Source organism: Lepidochelys kempii, chromosome 21 (assembly GCF_965140285.1).
Source record: "Lepidochelys kempii isolate rLepKem1 chromosome 21, rLepKem1.hap1, whole genome shotgun sequence".
In the NCBI taxonomy this organism is placed as follows: Eukaryota; Metazoa; Chordata; order Testudines; family Cheloniidae; genus Lepidochelys; species Lepidochelys kempii.
This window is the reverse complement of record NC_136400.1, coordinates 12957799-12970936: the sequence shown is the minus strand read 5'-3', so window position 1 is coordinate 12970936 and position 13138 is coordinate 12957799. Positions and strand designations below refer to the sequence as shown.

Below are 13138 nucleotides of genomic sequence, written 5' to 3'. Positions count from 1 at the left end.
TATCCCTACCCAAAGGCTGAATTGTCTTCCTGTAATTAGTTTACCAGCCCATTGCACTTCTGGGATGCCTCTTACAATGGCTATATTCCGTGCGGTAGATATTTAGCACTGCTGGGTGCAATTCATTACGGCCCCGCACCTATGGGAACACACTTCACTTGTAGATCACAAAGTGGTTGATCAGGGTGAGGTGGTATCATTACTTCGTGTTACTGGGGGGATGAGGCACAGAGAGGGGAGTCAACTCACCCAGGGAGTCAGTGGCAGAGCCTGGAATAGACCTAGGGTTCCTGACTCCCGAGCCAGTGCTCTGCCCACTAGACCACGCTGCCTCCGTGGAAGTGAACGTGAGCTACAAAAGGAATCCTCAAGTGCCCCTTCCATTCTCTGATTCGGGCAGCTGTGGGGCCATATCCCCAGGAGGTGTAAATCACTAGAGCTTCATCCGAATCAACACATCTACACCAATCTGCACCACATTCTGGGGATCTGGCCCCTAGCATCTGTTGCATTACACTGTCACTCTGTTGCAGTTGTAGCTGGTTGAATATCTGGCAGGAGAGTTTTCCTCCCTCATGTCCTGCAGCCCTGTGAATCTCCCAGCAAGCCACGTGGGGAGGCGGCCAAGTCTAAACAGGAGCAAATGGGATTGTGAGGGGTTTAATCAATGCCAGTCCCTGTGTCTGCATAAGAACTGCACCAGCCAAGGTCAGTCAGGTTCAGACAATGCCATGGAGAGAGGCAGATCACATCAACCAAATGGGGAGCTGCAGTTGGCTGTCACCACCTGTATCCCCTTGTTCTTGCCACATTCATCTGATGCCATCGGCCTTGGGTGGGTGGGTGGATGGGGGGGTCTCTTTGCAGGAGTTTCCAGGGCTGCTGTCTCTTGCCTCCATCCTCAGTAGGCTGTTTGGTTTTGCTGGCGTTGCTCGCTGAAGGATTGATGGTGTTTGCTCCAGGGCTTCATTCTTGGTCCCATGCCCCTTCTTATTTATGCTGTTTGCTTTGGAGGTCAGAGTTTTTAGTTCATCCCGGCCAGCTATCCTACTCGGCAGATGATATCTCATCCATCTCCCTCTCTCACCCCACTGATTCTGCTAATGAGACGCTGAACTTTGCCCCAAGTTTTCTTGAGTGAGATAACTGGCCACCTCTGGAGGAACTGTTAGGTTGCTCAGATAAGGGTCTCCACATCTGATTTCTACACCGTTTTCACTGCTGCAGTTAGATATCTGCTGGAAGATATCTGTCCTGGAGTGAATCAAACACCTTCTACTGCTTTACTATTCAGGGACCCTTGCTATCAGTATTATTTGTATTGTGGTAGCATCTAGGAGTCCCTGTGGTGGACCAGGACCCAATTGTGCCAGGTGCTAGACAAACACCAAACATGCAGAAAGCCCCTGCTCTAAGTGCTTACAATCTAAATCTTCCCTCTGTTTTCTAAGGCCAACTGTGAGTCTTTAATGGTTTGGGGCTTGTTATAATTCACTTTATGCAGCCATTTCATCTGAAATCAGCCAATAAACTGCAAACTCTGTGCAATGTGCCTGCTAAATTGCTTGATTGAGACGAAACTGACCAACGTGTTTACCACTTGCCTAGATTTGCTTGCCACTAGATAAAAGCATTTTCCTGTGTGAATTTGAAAAACGTTGAAAGACTTTTCAGGCTGCGGATGGCTGCTGGTTTAGGACCCATCTAAAGGAAGGCAGCAGAGGGCATGCCCTGAGGCAGAAACGTAGGCACCAAAGGAACTGTCACCCTGAAAACTTAGGTGCTGAGTGCTTAAACTCACCTACAGAGTTCGCAGCAGTTTTGCAGATCACAATAGAGCCAGAACTGGGACTTAGACACCTAAGCACCTTTGTGGATCTGGGTCCACATGTCTTTCTATTGATTTCATTGGGCTTTGAATCAGACCCTATGTTCTGGTAAGATTGAGTTACATATAGATAGCTGGTTTGAGTATTGGCCTGCTAAACCCAGGGCTGTGAGTTCAGTCCTTGAGGGAGCCATGTAGGGATCTGGGCCAAAAATTGGGGATTGGTCCTGCTTTGAGCAGGGGGTGGGACTAGATGACCTCCTGAGGTCCCTTCCAACCCTGATATTCTATGGTAAGATGGGTATTAATTAAGACCTGATTGATGTCATATACTTATCAAAAAGAGCCTCATTCATCCTAATGTAAATCAGGTGTAATAGCATTGGGATTAATTCCCTGCTCACTCACTCTTCTGTAAATCAGGAGTAGCTGGAGATCCATCAGCATGTATAGAGGATGAAAGGAGAAGCAAGCTTCGTACATTTCTTCCAGAAGAACTCTCCTTTGAGACGTCTCTGCTCCTTGAAGTCTTTAAACCACGATTTGAGGACTTCAATAGCTCAGACATTGGTGAGAGGTTTTTCGCAGGAGTGGGTGGATGAGATTCTGTGGCCTGCATTGTGCAGGAGGTCAGATTAGATGATCATAATGGTCCCTTCTGACCTTAATATCTATGAATCTATAAGTCTCCCGGGGAATTTGCCCTTTGTCTGATTCATCAGTAAGAGATTTCAGGGTGGATATCCATCACCATTCAACAATGATAACCACGAGGCAGCTCAGCTTAAAAATAGCAAGTGGTACACCCAGGACAAAGGCAGATATTCTTGAAGTGTTCTTTCCTGAGCCCTTCATCTGTCACAGTGAGAAAAGTGTTTCTGAACAGGCCAAAAACCTCACGGAAGAACCAGTGCAGCATTTGAGACCATGTTTGAACAGCTCCATCCATTATCGTTATGGGCATGAGTGGTCCTCACCTATTTAACAAAGTAGCACAGGGGGGTAAATTAGTTTCATCTTACAGAGGGGCTGCCTGGCTGGTTTGTTTTGCAAGATCATTTCTCCCTGGTGCAAAACATTGTTTATAGCAACTGTCAGTTGGTGGTGCTCCCCGCCCCCAATTCTTTGTTGCTTCTTCTCTTCAGCTCTAGGTGCAAGTGAAAAGCCAAGAGCCCAGACTGAATAATGGGGAATTGTCCAAAAGTTTGAATGCTTCCCCAAATGCCCCCAAAACATCACAGAGCAATCGCTTTCCTCCACTGAGATCTTGCTGGATGCAAGATGTTTGTGGGGAGAGCCATCCTCATGGCCTCTTCTGTGTCAACCCTATTCGCAGAATAGCTTAGAGCAGCCTCGTGTCTGCTCTAATTTACGCTGGCTAGCAATATCCCTAAGTAACTCATGCCAACTGGAGATTGCTAAACTGCAGCACAGTCTGGTCAGACTCCCTTCTCACTCCAGCATCAGAGCTAAATGGGAGCAGGTGGCGCATGGCTGAGAACTTTGGTTTTGCACCAGCACCAGATGCCACTTTGTTCAACAGGCATCCAGTAATAACCAGAGGTGAAGTCTCCAGACCCCAGTACCAGTCCTCTGCACCATCCCCTTATTTTCATCTGGCGCCTCTCGCTATTGTTCAGAGTGTGCAGATTCAGAGGGAAAGAACAAGTGGTGGCTACAGCCCCGGGTGTAAGCTAACATGTTCTCACGCTGCCCCAGCAGTCTACTGCTTCGTGCATGCCATGGCCAGCTTGATCTGGCTCAGGTTATAAATCAGGTTATTCAGAGAGTCAGCCAGGAGTCAGTGTCAAGAAATTCTCCCATCTGGAATTCAGACCTTGAGTGCGAAGTTGGCCAATGCAGATGGTGGGGTTCTGGGTGTCGTATTTACCCAGAATGCAAGGTCAGGAAAGGAAGGACAGCCCAGCAGTTCAGGCAATAGGCGGGGACATAGGATACCTGGCTTCAATTCCTTGGTCTCCCACAAGCTTTCCTGCAGGAGGCTGGGTAAGTCACTTGGGGCCAGATTTTTAAAGGTGTTTAGGCACTTAACTCCCATTGAAATCAGTGGGAGACAGGCACCTAAATTCCTTTAGAAATCTGGCCCTTGGTCTCTCTGTGCCTCATCTGTAAAATGGGGATAACAGCACTGCCCGACGAGGATAAATACTTTAAGGAGTATGAGGTGATCAGTTACTATGATAATGGGGGCCCTGTGGTGATAGGATGGAGCCTGAACTCTGCTCAGAAGAGGAGACTGGTTCTTGCGCATTCCCCTGCACTGTTACGGGGGCTAAACTGTACCTCTCACCTTTGTATTTTCATCCTTGGTTGGGAAGCAGAAGGAAAAAGGGCTGGAATGTCCCAAGTGGCCATCAGGGATGCCCTACCACTGACTGCAAAGCCCAGAAAGGGACTGAAGCTGTCTGGTGCAGACGGTATCAACATGAGGTAAGCAGGGATGAGGTGGACTTGGAGTGCAGGGCCCCCCTGAATCTTCATCTACGAGACGTGGAGACCCAGCCACCATAGGAGTGAGGCTGAAAGGGAGCACAGAGCTCTCATTAGCTGGATGAGGACTCTGCTTAATCCTGTCCCAGCCACTCCCCACCCCCACCCCTTTTCTCCCCAGCCACACCCATAGCCCACCCCTTTCCCCTATGGCCACACCCTACCCCACTCCTTTTCTCCCTGGCCACACCCATACCTCACCCCTTTTCTGTTGAGCCCCACCCCACCCCTTTTCTCCCCGGCCACACCCACAGCCCACCCCTTTTCTCTCCAGGAGCATAGGGGCGTAGGTGCTGATGGATTATCCCTCAGTGCAGACACAACACCTGGAGACAGATTTTCACACAATCGGCACCCACAGTGGAGGCCGGATGTTTAAGAGTGCTCAGCACCCCACGTGTCCCCACTCTGCTGAGCTCTTGGAGACAACCCCAGCCTTGGTATTTAGCCTACGACCTCACCCATTGCCTCCCTGGTACGATGGTCTTGCACCCGCCACTGAGCACCACACCTGATCAAGCCCTAAACATCCTTGTTCAATTTCTAAGTAACTCCCAGTCCGTCATCCCAGCGAGATACTCCAGGCAGTGCATTTTAGGAAAGTTTATTGCACTTCTTGGGTAATTAAAGCCAATGGGCCTCTGGCCTCTTATCCTACAACGCTACTCCAGGCTTGTTAGAGCACTGGTTCTCAAACTTTTGTACTGGTGACCCCTTTCACATAGCAAGCCTCTGAGTGCAACCCCCCCTTATAAATTAAAAACACGTTTTTATATATTTAACACCATTATAAATGCTAGAGGCAAAGCAGTGTTTGGGGTGGAGGCTATCAGCTTGCGACCCCCCCATGTAATAGCCTTGTGACCCCCCTGAGGGATTCCAACCCCATGTTTGAGAACCCCTATGCTAGAGTCACCCATAAAGGCGCTTGCTTCTCTCATCCCACCCCTCGTCATTCACGTTGTCACTGGGCATTAGCCAGGCAGAAGGTATCCTTGTCTTTTCACCCTTGAGCTGGCTGCCTGGAACATGAAACAGCCACTGTGACATCTATGAGCAGCAACGTAGCAAAATAGCCCGTGCCCTCTGTCATGAGATCAGACAGGGACCGCACTGTGGAGGCCAACTACAACACCAGGCCTCTAGATCAGAGCAAATACATCTCCTCAGCGAAAGGTTTGTTGTTTTGTTAGCACCTGGGGAACTAAGAGGACAGCTCTGGCAGGAGCAGCTGTTCTCAGCTTACCCATTTAATGACCTTCTGCGTCATCAGGGTGCAATGCTAGAGCACCCCGACTTTATTCACCACAGATCAGGCTCCTAAATTGTATACCTACCTTTCCAGTTCCTGGGGCCGAACAGAGAAGCATTAGCGGAGTCCTCTCTGCATAGGCGGCAGGGTGTATACCTGCCACAGATCCACCTGATAGCTGGATAGATTTGTATTCCAATCAAGACCCAGCTGTGCTGCAGATGTGCCCAGCTGCATACATGCCATTGCTGATCCATCTGCAGAAATGACCGTCTTACAGTGCTACACAATAAAGAGAGGATTGCTTTTTTTCTTGGGGCGCTCTCTTTCTCCAGGTTTTTTTCTCTCCTCCATTCTATGCTAACAGGGGTAATGAGGGGTCTCTGCTTTGGGCTTCAGAACAGTCCCTGGTGAACAATGTCCGGGGCAATTGATTTTTCCTGAGGAAACATTGCTATGGATCTGTCGACGCTGGAGTTTTTAGCATAAATTAACCAATTGCCAGTTATCTCAGGACATGCAACGCATCTGTGAAGACTAGTTGTGGATAATTTGCACACATTTGATCAGGGCTACAAACAGTGTTCTTTACCCTAGGGATCAACCCAGACCAGGTAAACCGCAAATATGTATCACCTGAAACAAACTTCTGCAGAGTATCCAGACTGGTAATCAATTAATTCAAGGTAGAAATCTCCAGGGAAGATAAGCCTTTGGCGAGAGTGTCACATGCTGACATTTCACAGGACAGCCTGTTGAACCTCCCCTGATTTTCACTGGGGCTTTCCAGACCCCCAGGTCGAAAACGGAGTCTTGGAAATAAGGAAGCGTTCTTTGAAACCAGCCGCACTGGTTGACTCTCAGAAGAGGTGCATTCAGAGCAGCACTGGTTACCAGCTACATCTTGGAAAAGGAAGAGGCTCATGATGAAGAAAGCACTGGACGGGGAGGCCAAATCGACAAAAAGAATAAGGAGTTGCAAGTTCCAGTTTTGAGGTACCTGGCCATGCAATGGAATTGGCAAATCCTGAGTTAGCTATCCAGGACCCCTATACAACACGTGAGGAGAGACAGGCACCTACGAAGGGGATTCACATGAGCCAGGATGCTATCTTTGGAGTCATCTCAGCTATCCAGTGGGAGATGCTGAGGAAAGGGATGTGTCCTAAGCCCCACGCTTGTCAGAAGGTTTGGCATGTAAGTCCTTTTGTGGGTCTGGGCCTGGGAGCCAGGAGATACTAGGTGAAATCCTGGCTCTACTGAGGTCAACAGCAAAACTCCCACTGACTTCCAGGGTCCAGGATTTCACCCCCTGGATTCCAATCCTGGCTCACCGTGTGACCCCCATCTGTTCCTTTGTGACCCCATCTGGGTAATGGGGCTAGTGCTATTGGTGGTGGACTCTCCTTCCTTAGAAGTTTTTAAGATCAGGCTTGACAAAGCCCTGGCTGGGATGATTTAGTTGGGGATTGGTCCTGCTTTGAGCAGGGGGTTGGACTAGATGACCTCCTGAGGTCCCTTCCAACCCTATGATTCTATGATTCTATGATTCTATTTACTCACCTCTCCAGATAAGTGTTTGTAAAGCATTTACCCTCTGCAAGGCAGGGAAGTGGGGACTCTACACCAACACCAGCCCCGAAGGGGGTGCAAATGTGTGCTTCCTTCTGCAGATAGCCAGCTCTGCCCTAGCCTCGCCTCCTTCCCCACTCCTTGGGGAGGCTTGCACCCTTGGGAGGACACCCTGTTCTCAGGAGCACAGAGAGTGCGATTCCAGCCGCTGCTGGCAGTGGGCAGTAGTGCTAAAGAAGAAAGCTTTGCACCTTTTCCTACCATGCATGCTTTCCCAGGGGCCAGGGGCAAGGTAGTCGGGTAACCGGGTATGCTGAGAAATTCCTGTTTTGTGCCTGCCTGTTTGCTGAATTTTCACCTAAAACATCCCGCCCTCTCTGGCCCAGAAACAGCAGCAATCATGCCAGCCACACGACGCACCTTAACATGGACCAGTTATGTCTGTCAAACTGATCTTCATGCAAGAGCTGTAGTGTTTGAATTTAACCAGCTAGCTAATGCCCTCTAACGGATCTGTCACATCTCTGATTCACCAGGGCGTGCCTCGCACCAGCGTCGCTTCCTTATGCTTTCACACTAAAAGCAACAGAATTACATTGGAGCATTAATTCTGGAGCAAGAGTATAAGAACAGTTGAGGAGCTACTCCCCCGCAACCACGCGTGCACCCACCAGAATCAGCAGGCCCGACTGCTCTCGTTCATCCCAGTTTACATCAGGAGTCACACCATCGGTCCTGATTCCTGTCTCACTCCCCCTGGGGTAAATTGGGAATAACTCCATTGGGCCCAATTCTTAGGGTCACACCTATTGTCCCGCTTGGGAGGTGGCTGCCCTGGGAGATGTGTGAGGGCACTCAATGCACACTGCCAGCTGTCCCATTTTGTGGGCTCAGGACCATCCCGGATGTCCTGGGGTATGTACCTCAGAGGTGGCAGCCCTACCGATTCATTTAGAAGGGTTTCATTTCGGGCATTTTGAAATTTCAACTTATCATTTTTAAAGAGTGTTCTGGCTAAAAATGTTGTTGTTGTTGTTGTTTTTTTAAAGGGTGGCAAAATACCTGAAAACAACCCAAAACAAAAAAAATGGAAAAAAACCCCCATCAGTTTCAGTTTAAACCAAACCGGCTTACCAGTTCAGCCTCTGAGCCTAAAAATAAATTATTTGCTCCGCTCTATTCTCTACAGAGTAATTTAGAGCCGCTCACAGGCTTCGGATTCAGCTGAGGATACGGGTAGCTGAGGGCTACCTTTCCCCTTCCACTACCCCAGATCCTGCGCTGGTCACAGCTCTGCTGCATGGAGGATCTGGTCCAGAGTTCAGAAGCAAGGAAGAGACTGGGGAGCCTGAGAGTATGGAGGCCCTGAGGAAAAGAGAGAGATGGGGAGTGAGTGAGGGAGACACACAGAGGGTGCATGCAAAATAATAAAGGGGGTGAAGGAGAAAGAAAGAAAGTAAAAGAAAAATGAACAGAAGATAAAAGGAGAACTGGGAATACGGAAATGGGGATGGGGCAAGTGGCAAGAAATGACATAGCACCATAGCAGAATTCAACTTAGATTGTAAGCTCTTTGGGGCAGAGTCTGTCTTTACGTTCTGTGCCCGTAAAGCACCTGACAAAATGGGGTCCTGGGACATGACTGGGGCTTCTAGGCACAACATTAAGTAATAACTTTCCAGCATACTCAGCAATCAACCTGCACCTAACGTACTGAGGACTGGCCCTGACTGGTGCTACACCCATCTCATTGGTCCTGAGCTAAAACCCAGTCAAAAGGTTCCCTTTGATTTCCAGGGGGTTGGATCAGGCCCTGAAGTGATACAGTCAACTTATACTTACCCCATATTTTAAACGTTGTGAAGAAAAATTCTGTAAAACCCCAAATCCAATAGAAATGTTTCCAGAACCACCAACGAGAACAGTCGCTTGTGAACCAATCCATTTGGTTTTCATTCCAAATTGGAACGAAAAGTCAAAATTTCGCAAGTTACCTCAGAACAGAAATTCTAATGTGGAAACATCAAAACGTTTCATTTCTATAATGTCGAAACCCTATGCTATAAAAATGCAATTATACATAGTATTAAATATAATATATATTGCAATGAATATTTTGATATAATATAAAAGTCAAAACAAAATGAATGAAAACACCAAAACATTTACTCGTATTGTTTTAAATTACTGAAATGAAATAAAAGTTGAAATGGTTGGTTTAGATTTTCTCCCATCGAAAATTTTGTCAGAACTGACATGTTGCTGCAAAATGTTTCCGTTTCAACGAAACTGTATTTTCTGATGGAAACCTGTTGTGTCAAACTTTGTAACTACAAAGATAGTCCAGCTCTGGAACAGGCTTCCCACAGAGTTTGTGGAATACCCATCACCGAGGGGTTTTTAAGCACAGGTTAGACAAACCCCTGTCAGGGCTGGTCTAGGTTTATTTGGCTCTGCCTCAGCACAGGGGGCTGGAGTAGATGACCTCTTGAGGTCCCTTCCAGGCTGACATTTCTAGGATGCTAAATTTTTCTGTCCTGGGTACTTACATGCTCTCAACACTGTGGCATCGGAGAACCACACAGTCTTTTAATGCATTTATCCTCCTAAAACCCCTGTGAGGCTGGGCAGTGCCATTGTTACAGATGGGGAACTGAGGCACAGAGAGACTAAATGACTCACCCAAGGCCACACGGGAATCTGTGGCAGAGCAGGGAACTGAATCCAGGTCCCGAGCTAGTGCTCTAACCACTCAACAACCCTTCTCCATGGTACCCCCTTGTGGCCCGACAGGGTACTCCTCACCTTGTTACAGGGTCTCCGAAGATCAGTTGTCACCTCTCACAGGTCCAATGTAGTGGTGCTTTAGCCCTCCGGCTAAAGGGCACCTCAATCCCAACCCTTCCAAAATACTAAAGTCCAAACAAAAAGAAAAGCTACAAACTCAAAACTAGGGCTGTCCAATGAGTCTTCAGCTGGGCGCCACCCTTCTACTCGGGGCTGGTCTTCATGCAACCAGCCTGTTTAGACAAGTTCCCCAGCCCCATTGTCCCATCCACCAGGAGGGCTTGTCCAGACAGCAAACTCTCTCTGACTGTTGGCTGAAACCAGACGTCCCTCACCAAGGAAGAAGCGAAGCAGAGCTGAGCTCTGCTCTGCTTCCTGGTCAGTCTCAGACTGAGCTGGGCCTTCTCCTTTCAACACCTCTCTCCACACCTGACATTTGCTGCAGGTGTAGTAGGGTAGCAGGAGGCAGATGGGGCCAGAAGTCCTTGTTACGCCTCTCCTGACTGGTATGGGGCCTGTGTGCCCCATCACAGCACTCTTCTTTATACCCACCTTGCACAGCTGTGAACAACAACAAAACTTACAAGCCGGTGGAGAGTCAGCCCTAAGGTGTACGGTATTGAAGAATCAGGTTCCTCTGTGCTTTGAGAATCCATCCACTTAATGCCGACCCTGTTACGGTCAGAGCTGCTCATTCCAGCAGCGTGGCCCAGTGGATCATGCACTGGACAAGGCCTTGGGAGAGCTGTTTTCTATTCCTACCACTGCCCTGCTGGGTGACCTTGGGGAAGTCACTTTGCCTCTCTGGCCTTAGTTTCCCTGTCTGTAAATTGGCAATAAGGAAGCTGACCTCATTGGAGAAGTGCTTTGAGATCTACAGCTGAAAAGAGATTGGTATTAGCTTTACTATCTACCACATGCTCACTGAAACAAGTTTCAGTTCCCAAGCAGAGGAGCGAAATGCTGAGCATCGGATAATGAAACAGGTCGGTGGGCAGAGGGGAGAGATAAAAGACCATGTTTATTTGAATGGCCGCAGGAAATTGGAGGATTGCAAAATGTTTACCAAAAAAGAAAAAAGCATACTGTGTTTTTTAAAAAAATTACAGAGTGCAGATGGTTTACACCCCATTCATTTATCAAATCCATTCTGATACCAGGCAGTCCCTTCAAGCCCATGACCTGTCATCATTTCCTGGGCATGTCACGGTCACAACCCCCATTGGTTTTGTTCAAGGACTCCATGCTGCCATTGGCCGCAGCCAGGCTGGTAAGCATTTTCTCCACTTCCCTGGGTAGAATTTGCTTTTCCTCATTCTCCGTCTCCCTGTGGTAGAAATAGTTAAAGTTGGAGACTATGACTGGGACAGGAAGCGCGATGGTTAACACCCCCGCAATAGCACACAGGGTTCCCACTATCTTCCCACCCAACGTGGTAGGGCACATGTCTCCATAGCCGACCGTTGTCATGGTCACCACAGCCCACCAGAACCCATCAGGGATGCTGGAAAAATGAGACTGTGGCTCGTCCACCTCCGCAAAGTAGATGGCGCTGGAGAAGAGGATGACTCCGATGAAGAGGAAGAAGATGAGCAAGCCCAGCTCCCGCATGCTGGCCTTGAGGGTCTGCCCCAGGATCTGCAGGCCCTTGGAATGCCGCGAGAGCTTGAAGATGCGGAAGACCCGGACCAAGCGGATGATCCTCAGTATGGCCAGGGACATGTTTTGCTGCCCATTTTGTTCGTTGTGCTGGACCAGCTCAGTGGTGAGGGTCACGAAGTAGGGAATGATGGACACAATGTCGATGATGTTCATGATGTTCCTGAAGAATGCAGCCTTGCTGGGGCAGACTACAAATCTGACTAAGAGCTCAAACGAGAACCAGATGATGCAGGCTGTCTCTATGACAAAGAAGGGGTCCGTGAAGGTGCTCGGGGCCAGGTTGGCTTTGGTCAAGTTGTTAGCAGCGTCCTTGATGACCTTGAACTCCCGTTCCTCCCTGAACTCGGGCAAGGTCTCCACGCAGAAGATGATGATGGAAATGACAATGACCAAGACTGAGACCAAAGCCACGCCCCTGGCCGCACTGGAGCTTTCGGGGTACTCAAACAGCAGCCAGAACTGCCTGTGAAAATCATTGGTGGGCAGAAGAGTCTCAGGGTCCTTGATGAACCCTTCATCTTCCCTGAACTGGTCCATGGCTTCATTGCCCAGCTCATAGAAGGTGATTTCATCGGCAAAGACATCTATGGGGACATTGGCCGGGCGCCGGATTTTCCCACCAGACTGGTAGTAGTAGAGGATCCCATCAAAACTTGGCCTGTTCCTGTCAAAGAAATACTCGTTTCTCATGGAGTCAAAGTAGCACATCCGCTTCTCTGGGTCTCCGAGTAGCGTCTCTGGAAACTGATTGAGGGTTTTGAGCTGCGTCTCGAACCTCAGCCCAGCAATGTTGATGATGACTCTCTGTTCACCCTCGTCCATGCCCTCCCGCTCCCCCATCAGGTGCTCACCGAACTCAGCAGAGAACTTGGAGAAAATGGTCTCATTGTTGGTGTTCTCACTGTTGAGGAGGATTCTCCAGTGGGGCAAGAGGCTGGCACAGCTGGGGTGTCCCTTCTGCAATTGGGCAGCAGTGCTGAAGTCGTTTGAATAACAGGGATCTTCCATTATCTCATCATTGTTGTCAAAACTGACTAGTGCCACCTCCATCTCCTTCCAACTGGACACTTCCATCATACAGTAATCAGATTAGCAGCATAAATCCCGGGGTCAGATACCGGCAGCTTGCGTCTTTCCCACGCTATGATGATCTGCAAGCAAACAGACAGAGATACGGAGATGAATTATGTATATGTGTGTCACTTCCTTCTTGCATGCAAAGAATAAAATAGATCTGAGATCAGGATAACCTTTTTTTTAACAAAAATTAATTGTACTTAGTGATAATCCTTTCATCGTCTCTTTCAACCAAGGACTTTGCATGCATTCATTATTGCATTTCACCCTCACAATACAGCTCATAGTGCCCAAGGTTAAGGCTGTAGCAAAGCCTGGGATAGAACCCCGGAGTCCTGGTTGGCAGCCCCCTCTCCCTGCAATGTTTTAGTTCCTTTCCAGCAAGGAGTTCAAAGTGCTTTGCACACACTAATTACAGTAACGAAGCTTCACAACCAGTGCCTCCGAGG

General features: G+C 48.6%; 1 protein-coding gene across 1 annotated transcript; it reads right to left on the bottom strand.

The window, feature by feature from the left end:
• Positions 1-11081: 11081 nt before the first annotated feature.
• KCNA10 (potassium voltage-gated channel subfamily A member 10) lies at positions 11082-12689 on the bottom strand. Its single transcript, XM_073319797.1, has one exon. It carries the CDS (start codon positions 12687-12689, stop codon positions 11139-11141), a length of 1551 nt encoding a protein of 516 aa, XP_073175898.1. The 3' UTR covers positions 11082-11138.
• Between the last annotated feature and the right edge of the window lie 449 nt (positions 12690-13138).